The sequence below is a fragment of the Oreochromis niloticus genome, linkage group LG1 (assembly GCF_001858045.2).
Source record: "Oreochromis niloticus isolate F11D_XX linkage group LG1, O_niloticus_UMD_NMBU, whole genome shotgun sequence".
NCBI lineage: Eukaryota > Metazoa > Chordata > Actinopteri > Cichliformes > Cichlidae > Oreochromis > Oreochromis niloticus.
Window position 1 is genome coordinate 17946479 of NC_031965.2, and position 17224 is coordinate 17963702.

The 17224-nt window shown below is 40.2% G+C and overlaps 3 protein-coding genes across 4 annotated transcripts; 1 reads left to right on the forward strand and 2 right to left on the reverse strand.

The window, feature by feature from the left end:
• Window positions 1-917: 917 nt before the first annotated feature.
• Window positions 918-8665, reverse strand: mphosph10 (M-phase phosphoprotein 10 (U3 small nucleolar ribonucleoprotein)). The gene is made up of 11 exons (XM_005466921.4): window positions 8501-8665; window positions 6313-6976; window positions 6048-6220; window positions 5799-5964; window positions 4556-4697; window positions 4359-4426; window positions 4129-4266; window positions 3601-3711; window positions 3269-3376; window positions 2959-3189; window positions 918-1198 (listed from the first exon to the last, which is right to left on the reverse strand). Exons 1-11 carry the CDS (start codon window positions 8584-8586, stop codon window positions 1049-1051), a joined length of 2037 nt encoding a protein of 678 aa, XP_005466978.1. The 5' UTR covers window positions 8587-8665; the 3' UTR covers window positions 918-1048.
• mcee (methylmalonyl CoA epimerase) lies at window positions 8271-14504 on the forward strand. Of its 2 annotated transcripts, XM_019357821.2 has the most exons (4): window positions 8271-8373; window positions 8630-8707; window positions 10465-10805; window positions 11831-14504. In XM_019357821.2, exons 1-4 carry the CDS (start codon window positions 8286-8288, stop codon window positions 11981-11983), a joined length of 660 nt encoding a protein of 219 aa, XP_019213366.2. In that variant the 5' UTR covers window positions 8271-8285; the 3' UTR covers window positions 11984-14504. The 2 variants fall into 2 exon arrangements, with proteins under 2 accessions (XP_019213366.2, XP_005466977.1); XM_005466920.4 differs by lacking the exons at window positions 8271-8373; window positions 8630-8707 and adding an exon at window positions 8761-8912.
• fth1a (ferritin, heavy polypeptide 1a) lies at window positions 14242-17211 on the reverse strand. The gene is made up of 5 exons (XM_003445695.4): window positions 16918-17211; window positions 16162-16267; window positions 15370-15516; window positions 14944-15069; window positions 14242-14664 (listed from the first exon to the last, which is right to left on the reverse strand). The coding sequence occupies exons 2-5, from the start codon at window positions 16261-16263 to the stop codon at window positions 14506-14508; spliced, it is 534 nt and encodes a 177-aa protein (XP_003445743.1). The 5' UTR covers window positions 16264-16267; window positions 16918-17211; the 3' UTR covers window positions 14242-14505.
• Between the last annotated feature and the right edge of the window lie 13 nt (window positions 17212-17224).

The window sequence follows — 17224 nt, forward strand, 5'->3', positions numbered from 1 at the left end:
GCTCGTTCACTCAAAATACAAAACTTATCACAACTTATCAATTTGTGATATACAAAATTTATCAAGAGTCTTTATTCGTGTATTTTTATAAATTTCTTAACGGACAAAAGAAGATGAAGTATGAATTTTGGGATAACCCAGTTGATAAACTGGAGGGACAAAGGTGGGTTTGGGGACTAGGGGGTATGAATATATTATCAAGATGAAGCAGTCTGTTTCAAGTCTGTGGTTTAACACAGCATATATTAAATTAACTAAACTCCAAAATGATGTATCCAAGTAGGCATTGTACCATAGATTTAAATGAAATAAATAACTGGGCAGCCAAACTACAAAGATGTTCAAAATACATGGACTAATCTACAGATATGGTTGGTTAATAATTAAAATAATCAATATAAGAATTCCACTTTTGAAAAAAGAAAATGAAGAGCTGCTTTTCACTATGCAACTGGTCTTTTCCAATCTGAGAAATTACATGTCTTTGAGCTATAAATACAGTCTTTACATAAAGATATCAAATAACCTTAATACCTCTATTATGCCATAAAAGACAGGGGGCATTAGTGAGAGAAGGGGGGAATTATTAAATATGGAATAAAGTGACAAGTGACAGAAACCTGAAATGGCACTTTATTACTTTATTCAGGGGTTATTAGGCTATTTTATATTGTTTTCATATTTCCAACTCTATAGTGACCACAAATACCCAGGTGTTGTTGGCTCAGAATGATTCAGAGGATCACTATCTTACATTTTGTAAGAGTGTCAAGAGATAAGACTCCCTTAAAAATTTGCTTACTATTCAGAGGACTGTCTAAAGCCAGTCTAAAGTGAAAATGGCATGTTGATGTACGGTCTCTATTCATACAGTGGGATATGGGAAATGAGCAAAAACAAAAGAGAACACCAGCACATCTGTAAACCTGATTATTTTTAATCAAAATGGAACATGTTACAAGAATTTCAGACATAACATTTTTTTCGCATTTTCATAAAAAATATATACAAAAAATCATTGCGTATCCCTAACAAACCATCACAGCTATTATAACTTGAGTTTGCTAACAGAAACCTCTTTGTTTTTCTTCTTCTTTGAAGGCTGGTCCTTTGCGCTTTTGATTTGACTTTTGACCTGGTCCTGCAGCTGAGAGAAGAACGCTTGAGAGGACCGCAGAGCCTTGTCCTTCCCCTCGTCCTGAAACAGAGGAACACTTGGTTAGTAAAGTCACCGCAGGAACATCTGCAGCATAAAGTAGGAATTTGTGTAATGTTTACAACAAAAGCCTTCTTTAAAGGTGTGGTTTGTCTGAGAAGTGGAAAAGGCTGACCAATTGTTTGCTAAAAATAGATTACCCAGTCTGTGATGGCACTGCATAGTTAAAACATGAGTTAATCCATAGAGGACAACCTGCTGAAGTTCAAACTGTGCATCGGAATGAGGAACACCGATGACTTTGAACATGACACAATTGGTGGCTCTGAGAGTATTCTGAAGCTGCTGATCTACTGGGATTTTCCCCAAACAATGTCAAGTATTTACAGAGAATGGTCAGAATAAGATAAAAATATACAGTCAGCAGCAGTTCCATGTGTGAAAATGGCATGTTGATGTAAGAGGATAACGAACTGACAGGAAGGTAACAGTAACTTACAGAACTGCTCGTTACCACTAAAGCCCCGTTTCCATTAGTACCTACTCGGATCAACTTGCAACAGTTCACCACGCTTGAGTCATGAGAGTGTCTTGTTCACGAAAATCAAAACGGCCATTTTTTTTTTTTTTTTTTAACCCAGCTAGGAGGGAAATGGTTACAAACAAGGCCAGTGCCTCCCGAGTTTGACGAAAAGCCACAGACCAAATAGCAGGTATATTCTTGTTGTAGGGTTCACATGTCACGCTAACGGGACACTTGGCCATGTTGCTATGACAACGACTGCGCACATTTGGTGGTACTCGATTGTAATGGAAAACCAGTCGATCGCAGTCGAGTCGTGGCGAACAGCGTTAAGTCGATCCCTGTAGATACTAATGGAAAAAGGGGCTTAAGGTATGCAGAAGAGCATCTCTGAATGCACAACTCGTCGAGCTTTGAAGCAGCAGCAGAACACACTGGGTGCTGCTGCGGTAAAAATATGAAACTGAGGTTGCAGTTTTCAGAGGCTTAAGAAAATTGAACCACAGAACATTGTAAAAATGCTGTCTCGTCTGACGAGTCTTAATTTCTGCTGCAACACACAGATGGCAGCGTGGCTGGTTGTAAACAACATGAAAGCATGGATTCACCCTTATATCAACAGTTCAGGGTAGAGGAGTAACGGTGTGAGGGATATTTTCTTGGTACTCTTCCAGCCCCTTTATACCAACTGAGCACCGTTTTAACTCCACAGCCTAAATGAGTATTTTGCAGACCACCACCAGTGTACCCATCTGCTGATGAGTGCTTCCAGAATAAAGCACCATGTCACAAAGCTCAAATCACCTCAAACTGGTTTCTTGAACATGACAATGAATTCACTTCAGTCAACTGACAAATTTGCAGAAAATGTGTCACGCTGTCATACTGATATGGACCAAAATCTGCGATCAATGTTTCCAGCACTTTGTTGAATCTGTGGCACAAAGACTAGGTACTAGAAATCTGTACCTAATAAAGTGGCCAGTGAGTGTATAATGAAATTATTACTATTCATTATTATTATATTATTATTATGCTTTTAAAAAAATAATTGTTTTCATCAACTTCATTTTGTACCCACTTTCTGTTTAAAAAAGCATCACACTGGTGTTTAGTGATATTTAGACTTAGTCGTATCACATGAATAATGATGACTTTCTCCTGTGTGCATCTTTAAAGCACTTCCAAATATTTCTAACGATGACCTGACAGAACTCTGAGCGGGTTGATGCCGACTTCCTACCGAGAGCAGCAGAGTGAAGCAAGATCAGGCACTCACCTTGAGTATCGTCGCTTTGCCTCCTTTTGTGACTTTCTTGAGGGTTTCTGTCACTTGAGCCTTCGATGGCTTTTTGATCTCCCCAGTTTTATTGGCCTCTTTAAGTTTCTGTCTCTCTTCCTTTTCTTTGATCTTCAGACGCTTAACCTTCTTTTTGTTGCGCCTCTCACGTTTCTTGTCTGTTGATGTCTTCTCTGTAGCTCCCAGAAGATCTCCCGCTTTGTTCTTCTCCTTTGGTTGGAGGAGAGGATTGTTAGACAAAATTCTCATATGAAAATAATGGACATCTGTACATGGATTGAAGACAAACCTTAATTTCTTCTGGTGCGAGTAGCGTAGCATCACTAGTGCTGATAGGAGCCACCTCCTCCATTGTAATGGATGGCAAATTAGACACCACTTTGACCTCTGGAACGGGCTATGGACAAAAGCAAACATGAATATAAAATGAATCAGAAACCTTTTACCTTTCACAGTACAGCACTGTGTAAATATACATTCAGCTTATCAGCTGTTTATCCAACGATAATTACAGCTTAAATTAACGACTACAATCACGTTGGGACAGGTTTTTAAAAAAATTATGCACCTGAGAAACTGCAGACTATCTAGTTTTAGTCACCGCTAGCAGAAAAAACTCACCGGTTTAGGTGTGAAGTGGAAGTTGGAAAGAGCATCCAACTTTAGGAAGAGTGTGTCCATAAGCTTCTGAATTTCTACATGGGCTGGGTTCTCCTCCTCCACCGTTTTTTGCTGAAATTACAAAAGAAAATAATAACAAATGGTAAATGGCCTGTATTTGTATAGCGCTTTACTAGTCCCTAAGGACCCCAAAGCGCTTTACACAACCAGTCATCCACCCATTCACACACACATTCACACACTGGTGATGGCAAGCTACATTGTAGCCACAGCCACCCTGGGGCGCACTGACAGAGGCGAGGCTGCCGGGCACTGGTGCCACCGGGCCCTCTGACCACCACCAGTAGGCAACGGGTGAAGTGTCTTGCCCAAGGACACAACGACCAAGACTGTCCAAGCCGGGGCTCGAACCGGCAACCTTCCGATTACAAGGCGAACTCCCAACTCTTAAGCCACGATCGCCCACAATACAATGAAGTGTCACAATATGTGTCAAAGTTTTAATGAAAACAAGAAAAAAAGTCAAACCTGATTCTGCTTGAGATATTCTTGCTCATAGATTTCTGCTAAACTCTGCTTGCTCTTCTCATGGTCCAACGTGAGCCTCTTCTTGTACTCAAACACCTCCTCCTTAGGCTTCTCTTTGCGAACCACGTCATCAAAAGCCTTCCAGAAACACAAGTAAAAGTAACTAGGTTATTCATTATAATAATATAAAAAAATAATAATAATAAAAATGACTGGTTACTGTTACTAACTTGGTCTTTAATTCTCTGTTTGATGATGTCTTCCAGCTGTAGTGTAGTTTCTTCTGTGATTGCAGGGGCTGAAAAAACAAAAGAGAAATTTTACTCTGTGATTTGACATAATAAGGCTGGTATTAATTATTCAAACTAAGACACAGCCATTGCAGCAAACGGAGTGGGAGTTTGGGAGGTGTTGGGTGGTCACTAACCCGTTCTGGACGTCTGCTCAAACTCCACGTCTTCCTCTAGCATGCTGTTTTCAGGACGGGTCTGTGCAGTTACTTCTCCAGACAGCTGCCAGGGTTTCTCTGCTAAAGCTGCTTTCTCCAGCTCTTCAATCTTCTGGGACATCTGCAGGTTACAGCAAAAGCAGGATTGCACAGTCACCAACAGTGAACAAAAATCAGCCGTTGGGTCAATTTTGGGTACCCATGATCTGTGCTGCTTCAGGCACAGGTGAGACATTAAATTGAAGGAGGCAGATAAGGAGTTAAACTAATCTCCACTCTGAAGCAACTACCAATGAGAGTGAAGGACACCGTTCACTAATGTGATAGGTCGGGAAATGTACACTATAGGATCACCTATATTGCAAGAATCTGAAATTTATGATTTCAAAACAAATAAATAAACAAACAAACAAAAAGTGGTATTAGCACTCCGACAGATTTAAAGAGCGTACTCACACAAAGCAATCAGTATCGTGCCTGAATGCCCAAATTCTAGTTCATTCGTCAAGTGTGATCGCTGCACAGTTGAACTCAGGCCTGATATAGATGGATGCAACTACTACATCATCATCCACTGGTTTCTGAAGTCCTGAAACCTCGAAATGAGAGTTTTCACCCTTGCCATCTCGGTGTTTTAAAACAAGATGAGATGAGGGGTGGATCTGACTGTGAAACCACAAGTAAATCGCCTAATAAGCTGTCAATCACAAGCCAATGAACATAACCTGGATAATTCTCCTTTCTAACAAACACAATGACCAAAATTAATCAGCAAAGTGTTTACAGAGGTTCATTTACTTGTAGACTTGAATAGGATTTTAAGTCTTTCTGCAACCACAACTATGCCATCTGGGGGCCATTCAAAAGAATGCAGGTTTAAAGGGGCCTTTTAAATACATCTAACACATGTGAGAGGACACATGCATCCTAGAATCATGAACTGTGCTCTGCAAGAGCACTTTTTAAGAGTTTTAAGTGCATGAAAGAGCAAGCACAACCACACTTCGTGTGAGTACACCCTCAGTCCTCTTGTGATTTAACACTTTATTTTGCTTTTTATTATCCTGGAGGGCTTACAGCTGCATCCTCTTAAGTCAAACAGGGATAAATTAGAATGAAATTAACAAATTAAATTTTAAAAAACTTGCTCCAACTTGCTGTGTTGGATATGTTAATCAAACCAGTGACATCTAAAACCTTGTTTCAGGGGCATTTCGTTTACCTTTTCTTGCCGTTTCTCAAACGATGACTTTGCTTCAGACTTTGCTGAGCCTTTGGCTTTTCCTCCCAAAATGTCCTCCACATCCTCTCCCTCGCTGTCTTCATCATCCGAGAGATTAAAGGTCACTTTCTTATGAGATGACCTAGACTGACCCCTCTCCTCATCCCTGCCAAAGTCCAGACACGAACATGGTGAAATTGACTTCTCCCACACATAACTACACGTTTTATAATTTTTGATCGCACTTACTCATCATCACCCTCCTCTTCGCCATCATAGTCGTCATCTATTACTTCTTCACCTTCCTCCTGGCTTTCATCCACGCTGTCATCCTCTCCATCTGACAGGTCGTCTGTTTTAGCTGGTTCGCTGTCCACGGCGTCAAAGAAGTCCTTGTACTTGAGATTCCTGGAGCTCTTCACCTGTCGGCATAAAGAACAGTCAATATATTGGCTGTAGTTTGAACTATCGGGAGGCAAAAAAATGAGTGGAAAATGTGTGATAAGATACATACAGTATTTTTCTTTTGCTTTTTGGTGGAAATGATTTGCTCTAGGTCAAGATCATCATCCTCATCTGAAGGCAGATCCTGAAAATAGTCTACGTCATCTTCATCCTCCTTTCCCTCGCGCTTGTCCATATCATCCAGAAATGCCTCCATCTCTGACAGTTTAAAGAACTTATCATCAACCTCGGAGGGCATCACTTTTGCTTTGGAAGCCTTCCTTCCTGTATCCTTCTTCTGTTTCTCTTTTTTCTCCAGAGCATCCACATCAAAATCCAAATCAGAGTCATCCTCTGAGTTATCCTCTACCTCCACAGCCATTTTCTTTGACCATCTCGGTGGTTCCAATTCTTGTTCCTCCTCCTCCTCTTCTTCATCGTCATCATCATCTGCTGATGCTCCTTCTTCTTCTTGACCACTCTCTTCCTGCTCCTCTTCCTCCAGCACAGTTAACGTCTCATCTGCTAAAGCCTCGTCTATGGCGTTTTTAAAGTGTTTCAGTACGGCTTTGTTCTGCAGCTCTAGCTCCTGCCAAATCTGTTCTTCATCAAAATTTTCAACAACCAGCTGAGCTAGCGGGCTTCCTTTATAATGTCCAGGTTCCTGAGCTTTGTGCAGGTCATATAGAGTCTTAGTGATGGAGGTAAAGTCTGTTGCCACTTCATCTTGAAGGCTGCAAAGATGAAAAGACACAGAATTAGTCAGGTATGTCTTATGATGCGATATTGGGGGGAAAATTAGTTGTTGTTGTTGTTGTTGGTATTAAATAACTGAATTGGATGAAAGTCTGTGGCTTATTTATTAATGTGTTGGTACAAAAACAAAACCACTGTGTTTCATCCATACATCTTCTACCGCTAATCTGGGTTCAGGTCGCAGGGGCAGCAGTCTAATCAGAGAAGGCCAGACTTCCCTCACCACGGCCACCTCTTGCAGCTCATACAGGTGGGAGCAATCATATCCGCAACCTCGTTCTTTCGGTCACTGCCCAGAGCTTGTGACCATAAGTGAGGGCATAAATGTAAATCGATCGGTAATCCAAAAGCTTCATTTTTAGGCTCAGCTCTCTCTTCACCACAACAAACCAACAAAGCATCCGCATCACTGCAGATGCCGCTTCAATCCATCTGCCAATCTCCTCCTCCCCTCATTCATGCTTAAACTCCTCCACTTCGGGCAGCAACTTGCCCCATGGGACTGTTTCATCCTTCAAATTATTGATTTCGTTGCCATGGGATGATGTGGCCTGTGTTTTTGGGATGGCTCTAAGATCACTACTATACCACATGCAGTCCAGAAGTGCACGTTTTGCCACTTTTCAGCAATTTTCTTCTCTTGTTTTAGTAGCTCAGAGTGAAGTGAAAATTTGATACAGAAAATTTGATTTTTATGACTGCAGCAGTAGCATTCGGCATAAATTACTGCAGTTGGCACTCCAAAAAGCAAAGAAATGCCACAATTTGGCACTGATTAACAATTTTTCTGTATTACGCCGACTTTTGGGCTCCTCAAGAAAAAGCTGTGCTCTCTCCCACACCCAAACAACACTGTGCTTATTTGTTAAACTGCTTATGCAGCTCCAGCAGCGAGAGCTCAGTCCTGTTCTGCTGGGAAAAACTTGCCTGTCTGATTGTGGAAATTCAGTAGGGGTTCTCCACCATTTTATTCATACAAGTTTTCTCCTGTTGGGTGAGGTGAGGGGTCTTAACCCCCACTTGAAATACGGCAACACAAACTTGTGTGCACAAATGCATGTACTAGATATTTACTTCATTCAAGACATTTGAAGTTTTACATTTTCTAACAGGTGTGGACTTTCTGAGGATTGACAAACATCATACGCAATGAATAAACATCTGGTGTGTCACAGCAGTTGGTAGTCTAACACGTCAGTTATTACAAGCACATCATCTTTTTTTTCTTTTTCTTTACGTAGCTCTACAATGCAGACGTGAGCCAGCTGATTTTAGGAACATAAAGCGATGAAGTGTTTCTACGTGAAACATAAAGGAGAAACTCGCCTAATCATCAATATCTTACCAAAACCTCGACGTATAAACGTCTTGTCAGGTAAATGTGTTAATGCTGTGCTAACGCTACAGTTAGCTTCAGCTAGCTGGAGCGAATTTCTAAAAATATTTAACAGCTTCTTCAAAAGATTTAAAAAAAATACTCAACGCAAACAACAAACACTTACCTGAGGAAGTTTTCTGGCTGTCCTGTGTTGGCATTTATTTTCTTTACACACTCTTCCAGAACACTGAACACATCTCCACTAGCCATGTTTGCCCCCACATGTGTGACCGTCTGTGTCGCACGTAAACAGGCTCACCGAGAAACCGTTCTGTACCTGCCACTTGGTTCCGGGGTACGAACATGGCGTCCGCCGTGCTGAAGGTTGCAGGTCTGTGTCAACAATTATCCAGCTACAAAATGCTCGCTATTAAGTTCACTGTTCTGCAAACGATAAACGATGATGCTAAGCTTCGTTATAGGGAACTGTAATTTTTTTCGGAAGCTCAAACGAGCCCGCAAAGTTGACGAACATAAACAATGTTTACGTTACATCATGAACCAGAAGCACTCAGAAAGCGCAAACCTCCGCCAAGGTAGCTCACTCTGTATACAGTATTTACTTTTAAGGGAGTAGCATTGTATTTTCTCTATATTCATTTGTTTTCTTTGTTCTTTTCAAATATACTTTAGGAAGTTTGTAGTGCAGCAAAAAGGCTTTTGTTATTTGCCCCGTTGAAACCCATTTGAATATAGTTGACATAATTTTGAGTATCATTTTTTTATGTGGACATATGTGTACATATGTAGCATTCATTTCAGTGGATCCTAAAATGTTTAGTGATGCATGTCAGGTGAAAAAAGTCTTTGATCAAACTAGTTTTTACTTTTGTTTTCCAATAAAATAGCTCCACATAGCATTGTTATCACCTCTCAATCAATTTAGTCTATCAGTCTATCAATTAATCAATCAATTTACCTTGAAGGAGAGGTCAGAGGTCAAATGTGACACATTTGAAATCTTTACATGCTGCTTTCTCCATGTTGACAATACACAGGACAATCATAAGAATTATAGTTTCCAAGTTATAAAGCTTTTTGTCAATTTGTGACCAATAAATCATTATGCTGACCTTGGTGGATGTAAGCCAAGTTAACATGACCCCACGCTACACCCCTACAAAGTTTTATCATTCACTTCAAGCTGTCGTGTTTACAGAGAGAGATATTTGGCGAAGGTACCTATTAACTTCCAAACTACTAACTTAAGCCAAAGGCATACCATTAAGTAACTTCACACTGGAGCATTTTATTCCAAGATTTTTGTATGGTAAGGAGATGTGTGTAAAATTATATGGGTACTGTTATTTACTCTCTGAAACACAGGGTTGACCTAATAACCTAATTATATGTATATGTTCAGTACATAAACAGCAGGTTTCCCAGACAGGGATTAAGCCATGTCTGAGACTAGGAGAAGAATTCAAAGATCACCTCCAATGAAGGCAAAAACAAGATTATGGCCTGGGAAACAAAAGATTGCTCTTACAGTAATAAAACCAAGATTATTGATATGTCCTCCTGAGACTTCGGCTTTAAAATAAAAAAACTAAGTATCATCTGTAACAAAAACAAACAAAAAAAAAGTACTTTTTTAAAAACTATGTCTTCATCAGGAGACGGTAGGTTTATTTTGCAACATAACTCAATAAAGTCGTTTGAAAGTATAAAATATTGAGCTGAATGAATGGTAAGGTGCAGATTTTATGTTCAGTATGAGCACTTTACTTTAAAATGTCGTCTTTAAGGAATTGCCCTGTCGATTGGTCGTAGGAGGAAGGGAAGCCGAATAATTTTATTTTGAAAAGTCTTTCTTTCACAACTGAGTGTCATTCAGGTTTACATTAACTCAGCATGCATCAAACAGAACACCAGACAGTAAAAGATTGGTCTAATTATTATTCATATAATCAAAAACCTACAGTCAGTCACACAAAGGAGAACAGATTTGGGAGTGCAGGAAGCATAGGCTTTAAACATCATTAATGTAACTCGGGACTTGGCCCAGAGTATACAGCATACATCAAAGCTACTTGAGCAGAAACGACAAACACAGCTGATCTCTCTGTATTTTAATTTCATATTTAGCGGCAGGTGTTTCAAGATGCTCTCGCGTCGCGCTCCAGAGGGTACATTCAACAACGGCGCCCCTCCATCAGGGAGTTCCCACGACTCTGTGGAAGCTGGGTAGGCTTAACCACATCGCCATCGCTGTCCCTGACATGGAGAAGGCCACGGCGCTGTATCGGGATGTGCTGGGGGCCACGGTGAGCGAGAAGGTACCCCTGCCCGATCACGGCGTCTACACGGTGTTCGTGGAGCTCGGCAACACCAAGCTGGAGCTGCTCCATCCTCTAGGAGAGAAGAGCCCCATCTCGGGCTTCTTGCAGAAGAACAAGTCAGGAGGAATGCATCATATTTGTATCGAGGTGAGAGGCGATGACAGGGGAGAGCTTTTATTACATTTTTTCATGACTCTGCTTCATTTATCTGTTCACGTGACCCCAAGTTCACGAGACTGAATTCAGAATTTGGTCATCTTCTTACTTCCTCTTGTCTACGTCTACTGTGACATGCATATAATGAATGAGTGAACTGGTATAAAGCATTAGTCGCACTAGTGTTTTACGAGCCAATCCTCGCCTTCTGGTTCATATTCATTTTCCTTTTGCTCTGAGGATGTGCTGCAGAAAAATCTCTCTCTCGTGTTTTATGAGGATTTTTTGTGTGAATCGGTGTAGTAGTATGGCTGTTTGGTACATATAAATACATACATATTCGGTACATATGATATGACCTGGGATGACCACACGATTATCATTGCTTGTGTTTTTATTTTAAGATCTACTCTGAATTTACAAATACCCATCATAAGGTAATAATTTAAAAGATGGAAACTAACAAATTAAACTAAAAATAAACATTTTCAAACACTAAAAACTGGAAAATAATTGTCATCACTGACCATGAGAATGGCCTAATGTAATATTATGAATTTACTAAATTGCATAAAGTAAAATAACTTTAAAAAAAGCAGTTCAACTTTTGCAGAAACATCGTTTTACCTTTTTGTTTTTTTATGTTTGTTTGTTCAGTTTACTTTGCATTGGGGTCATTCAAATCATAATTACTACGTGCATCGATGCAAAGAAGAATTTAGGAATAATTATCTAGAGCCTGTGTGAGTGTAGTAGAGTTTGTTGTTGGTGTTATGTGTTCATGTCAGAGAACGAATGTCAGTGTTGTTGTTGGTCCTATACATCCAGTAACAGCTTGTCCCGAATTATTCCTGTTGCATTACAGCAGCTGTAAACCCAACATAATGTGACTCAGCACGGGGGCCTGTGCGTTAGTCTGCAGTGTTATGAGAGTTGACACTCAGTTGTGATCATTTGTAACCTTAATGATAACAAATGAATTGAACATTAATGTTTTGTTCCCCCTACGACTGCAGGTAGACGACATTAACGCTGCGATAGCGGACCTAAAAACCAAGAACATCAGAATGCTTTCGGCGGAGCCGCGGATAGGCGCTCACGGCAAACCGGTCATGTTTCTTCATCCTAAAGACTGTGACGGTGTTCTCGTGGAGCTTGAAGAAGCATGAAGCATCACATCCTGCCGTTGACTGAGAGGAGCCGTTAACATGTTTTCCAGGCAGTTTGATGATCAGAGTGATAACGGGGATTGTTCCTTATAGCACTTCTGCTTTTGGAAACACAGTTCTTCTTTGTATGGAATAAAGTTCTATGTGGTACATTAACATGTGATGTATTAGTATGCGGTGTGTTGTTCTAACAGCTTCCCCTAAAGTGTTTGTGATAGAAATTTGATATTTCCCATATCTGCTAATTTGTCACATACAGTAAATGATGGCTTTCTTAGACACAGCACTGGGTTGGACTTCCTTTTGGGTTCAACAAGGTTCTGGGAACATTCGTCAGAGATTTTGGTCCATATTGACATGATAGCATTTTTTGTCAGCTCATCCACAACATCAATCTCTCATTCCACCACATCCAATAGGTTCTCTATTGGACTGAGATCTGGTGACTCTGGAGGCCATTTCAGCACAGTCAGCTCACTGTCATGTTCAAGAAAACAATTTGAGATAATTTGAGCTCCGTGACGTGTTACGATATCCTGCTGTAAGCAGCCATCAGATGATGGCACACTGGTCTTAAAGGGATCGGCGTGGTCAGCAACAATACTCAGGTAGGCTGTGGTGTTTAAAAGATGCTCAATTGGTAAAAAAGAGTCTCAAAGTGTCCCAATAAAATCTCTCCAACACTTTTACAAAACCAGCAGTCTGAACTACTAATACTGACCCTACCATCTGAATACTGAAGCAGAAATTGAAAGGCAATGTTTTTCCAGTTTTGGTGAGTCTGTGCATTGCAGCCTTAGCACTTTTTTCACCCACAGAAAATTCCTAAAGCATTCATAATTAAAGGATTCGTTGTAATGTTAATATCCAGACTTTACTTAACTTCACTAGTAGACAGAAATGCATTTACAAGGTATGTGGGAGGAAAAAGCCAAGATAAAATTACTGTCTAAATAAATACAGAACACAGACTATCAATGTCAACGTCTATGAAGAGAATTATGCTTTTAAAGACAAGAGAGCCTGAGAGAAAATTGAGTAGATCGACAACTGAAAATCTCAGACCACCGCGTCTAGCACCAACAACCATATTATGTTCAAAGTCACTGACGCTCAGTTTGAACCTCAGGTCATCTTGACCATGTCTACATGAGTTGCTGCCACGTGATTGGCTGAAAAGATTTACAGTAGCAAGCAGCTGAACAGGTTTTTCTGATAAATTGCCCAGTGGGTGCATAAGAAGTAGGATAGCTTCAGGTGGGAGTAAGTTTGATTTCTCACTAACATGAATTCACTTTTGCATTACTATGACTGACACGGTTTAAATTTGACTACTCTGATGCGTTGATTACGGTTTAATCCCTTTAAATTTTGAACAATGTCTGAATAAAATATGTTGATAATTTAAATGTTCATAATATATTTTTAAATGCAAATCAAGTCATAAAACTATAAATCGTAAGTTTATTTTAGGTGAAGCCCAAATACTTTCAGATCATGTAGGCCAATTAACACATTTCCTTGGCATGCATTATCCTGCATTTAGTAAATTGCAGTATTTTCCATTATGGCGGTTTGTAAGGCATTCTTCCGCCTTGCTGGCACCTTTACTCTTGCCATCAGTGCTGTTGTTAGTCTTGTTGGCTGTAACTCACCACTGGAGGGAGTCACAATTAATACCAACCAGAGGGCACAGTCTGTATCCTTGGAAGAAAACATGTATGCGATTGCAAAACAGAGGGAACTGCTGATGACGCAGACACACTCTCGGACATTTCATCTTGATTTCCTGTACAAGCTTTGCTCAAGCTGGAAATCCCCAGATTATATTTGTAAGTTTTGTTGAAGAGGAAAAAACACTGAGGGAGCTTGAGAACGTAAACTTGGAGAACTTGGACAACAAACTGCAAATTAGTCTCACATCAAGGTGCTTATTTGGGATTTCTGGTGGGTACGTTTTGGGAGAATTGAGGCTCTCTGAAAACTGTTTACGTTCAGTTAAACTGACTATTTTGCTTGTTTATGCTAAAACAAGAAGATTTAGCCAGACTTTAAACTATGAATTGCTGACAATTTAAAACAGACCTGACATTTGTGCCATTTAGAAATTCACATATGTTGGAGCTATCTGAAACCAATCAGCTGCAGTTTATTTTCTCTGGAGAAGGAACTGAAACAGATTGATGTTTGCTGTGAGAAGAAGGGTTTTTGCACTTTTACCATCGCAGAAACATTCAAACACATGAAAGACAAAACTATTCAGAATCCAGAGGGTTGGTTTATTTGGTCTGAGGAACACCTCCAGGCTTTAAAATACAGCAAATATGTAGCAATGATGAGCTTTTCTAATTGCAGAGAGACATGCAAGATATAGGGAGGGTTTGAACAAACTCACTCACAGGGGTTTCTAGTAATAACTTGAGTAATAAGTTTAAAGGTCTAACCAACAACATGCAGATGGCTTTTCACTTTCAAGCAAGATACAAATACACATAAGCTGTAGTAAATGTGGTGTGAGAGATTTAGCTGCTCTCTTTGCCAAGAGTGTGTTTGTCAAACAGGTACTCCGCCATGCCGTTCTGGGGAGCGCCCATGCGGCGCAGATTGGTCACCCAGTCAGCCAGCTCTTTGATGGACTTCACCTGCTCATCCAGGTAGTGAGTCTCAATGAAGTCGCACATCTGAAAGAGAGAGTTTCATTTAACAAGACGAGACCAAAACAAAAAACAAGGCGAGACATCTCCAGCATTATACGTTCACTTTAAAAATAAATGCCATACTAGCCACATCAGAGTCTGAAAGATGTTTTATATTACACAAAAAAGAAAACAGAAATTCCAGATTTGCAGGTTTACAACCAATCAGCATGCCTTACATGTTTGTGCTCACAATTTATTTTTGGTGTTCCTTCTCACTGCACTTTGCTGTGTAATATACACACACTATCTTTTAGTACTCACATGTGGGTCATTGTGTTCAGAGCAGAGTTTGTGCAGGTCCAGCAGTGACTGGTTCACGCTCTTCTCGAGCTGCAGGGCACATTCAAGAGCCTCGACGCCGCTGCCCCACTCGTCCCTGTCTGGCTTCTGCAATTAAAGCATAAAAAAAAACCGAATGAGACATTTATTAATGAAAGATAAAGTTCACCAACCTGACCTAGAAAACAAGCTTCCTGAATATGTAAAGCAGGTTTGCGGTTTAACGTTTCACTTGGTCATGTTTGCGTACCCGAAAGCGATAAGAGACACTGCACGCACACGCCCTTGGTATCTCTCTGGCCTTATACAACCCTCCCTGTGTGAAGCTTAAGATAGCCCAGAACAATCTCACACCCAGCCAGAAGTTAACGCGTGTTACAGTCCATTTATTTTTCATAAATCTCATACCTTGATGTCTTGGAGGAAGATCCTTCCGCCCCTCTGGTTCTGCAGTTTCATTAGCTTCTCAGCGTGCTCACGCTCCTCATGCGATTGATGATGGAAAAACTTGGCAAAGTTGTGCAATGCCTGGTCATCACGATCAAAGTAGTAGGACTGTAAGGAAGAAAGTTTGTAAACTTTACCTAAAGTTTTTAAAATCTACCTGCCAAAACCATTACAAACAAAAAGGACTTGCCAAACAGAGGACAGAAAACAGTTTTTTTTTTTTTTTTTAAAAAGAAAAAAGAAAAATCCAATTCTTTTGTATATATATATAGTGTTGTACAAACATTTAATGGCAAGGCAGTATACTCCCTGCCTGTTCTTTATACATACTCACAAACAGAACTTCAACCTTTGTTTAATTCAATACCTAAACATTAATATCCCCTCAGTTTAAAAACCTCCCTCAAAACTAATCCAGTTTTAAATGCAGCTTGCTCTGATAGTGGGTTATTTATTCATCCATTTTAAATGGCAGTAAGCTGCTTCAATGCCTCCGAATCAACTTCCCCTGCCTTTTTCTCGGCTCAATGGCTGTACTTGGACTGAAACCAAGCACAGCACTTATAACCACATAGCAGTCTAGTTAAAAGGAATTAAAATCACTTCTTGATAATAAAAAAAGATCTACTCGCACTTCCCTTTTCTCTGACCACTACTACCCAAATGTCACCAGGTGTTACAGACTGGTACTTTCCACTCAGCTGTCTTTCAATAATCCTTTTAATCTGACTGCGCACCATGGATTGCTCTTACCATAGACAAGTAGACGTAGGAGGCATACAGCTCCAGGTTGATCTGCCTGTTGACTGCAGCCTCGCAGTCCTGGTGAAAGTTCTGTCTGACCTGGGAACTCATGGTTCTGAAACATAAAAATCACAATTATATCAGTAACTATTTGCAAATGTGATGAGAGCAGGACGAGTTCAAGAGCAGTAAAAAGATTGTGATTAATTTTATTTATTTTTTTAATAGGCATCTTTTACTGTGTTTTAAATACATGGCCCACGAACCTCAGACAATAGCTCGACTTATTAGAAGTGTCACACCTCACAACAACTGCGTAATACTGACTGTGTTGCTCAGTATTTTTGATGTTTGATGAACGCGATTCGTTCATCAAACAGTATCACTGGGCTATGCCATGTACGTTACGTAAGGCAAAAATCAGAAAAAAAAAAAGTTTCGTGAAAACATCTGCTAAACTTTGCACTCTTTACCATTAAAACCTTAACAGTTACATAAATCACAGCGCAAAGTATGAATCTGGTTAAAGATCGACTTGTTTAAATAAAGCAATTATTTATTTAGTACGAGGTTTGAAAGAAGCCACGCATGGCGCTGAAAACACTGCGCAAAGCTTGGGCAGCCAAATGCGCACAGGCCCACACTGACTACGACCTCAAGCTGATAAATCGAACCAGTATTATCAAACTACAAAGCCAATGTCAGCCTGGAATCTATAATCAAACATAACTATAAGAAAAGAAAACATAGGGAACGTTTCCTTACCAAATTTCAGTGGCAGGTCTTGTTGAGAGGAGGTCGAAGCTGTGCGTTGTTAGCAAAACAAAGAGTTAGCTTCCGAGCTAGGTGTTTTTCAAGGCTGACTAAGCTAGCTAATGTTTCAAGTTTAAATTCACTCGATGTATCGGAGCGATTGGTCCCGTGCTGTGCTGTGCTGTCTAAAGACAGTTGAAAGGTTGCCGTTCAAGCACTGTTGAAGCAGGTAACCTTCACTGTCCGCTAACGAGAGACACGACTGAATGTTTCGACCGAGGCGCCTGTAGATTAGCACTTGGTGACGTCCCTGGAGGAC

What these genes read in the sequence shown, in the direction of transcription:
- mcee (XM_019357821.2), top strand. Translation starts at nt 8,286, where the DNA reads ATGAAGTGTTTCTACGTGAAACATAAAGGAGAAACTCGCCTAATCATC. An exon ending in ACGTATAAACGTCTTGTCAG is followed by an intron (nt 8,374 to 8,629) that starts GTAAATGTGTTA and finishes GCACGTAAACAG; the next exon opens with GCTCACCGAGAAACCGTTCT. An exon ending in CGCCGTGCTGAAGGTTGCAG is followed by an intron (nt 8,708 to 10,464) that starts GTCTGTGTCAAC and finishes TTTCATATTTAG; the next exon opens with CGGCAGGTGTTTCAAGATGC.
- mphosph10 (XM_005466921.4), bottom strand. Translation starts at nt 8,586, where the DNA reads ATGGCTAGTGGAGATGTGTTCAGTGTTCTGGAAGAGTGTGTAAAGAAA. An exon ending in CAGCCAGAAAACTTCCTCAG is followed by an intron (nt 6,977 to 8,500) that starts GTAAGTGTTTGT and finishes TCATCTTTGCAG; the next exon opens with CCTTCAAGATGAAGTGGCAA. An exon ending in TCCACTTCACACCTAAACCG is followed by an intron (nt 3,377 to 3,600) that starts GTGAGTTTTTTC and finishes TTTTGTCCATAG; the next exon opens with CCCGTTCCAGAGGTCAAAGT.
- fth1a (XM_003445695.4), bottom strand. Translation starts at nt 16,263, where the DNA reads ATGAGTTCCCAGGTCAGACAGAACTTTCACCAGGACTGCGAGGCTGCA. An exon ending in CCTACGTCTACTTGTCTATG is followed by an intron (nt 15,517 to 16,161) that starts GTAAGAGCAATC and finishes TCTTCCTTACAG; the next exon opens with TCCTACTACTTTGATCGTGA. An exon ending in TCTTCCTCCAAGACATCAAG is followed by an intron (nt 15,070 to 15,369) that starts GTATGAGATTTA and finishes CTTTAATTGCAG; the next exon opens with AAGCCAGACAGGGACGAGTG.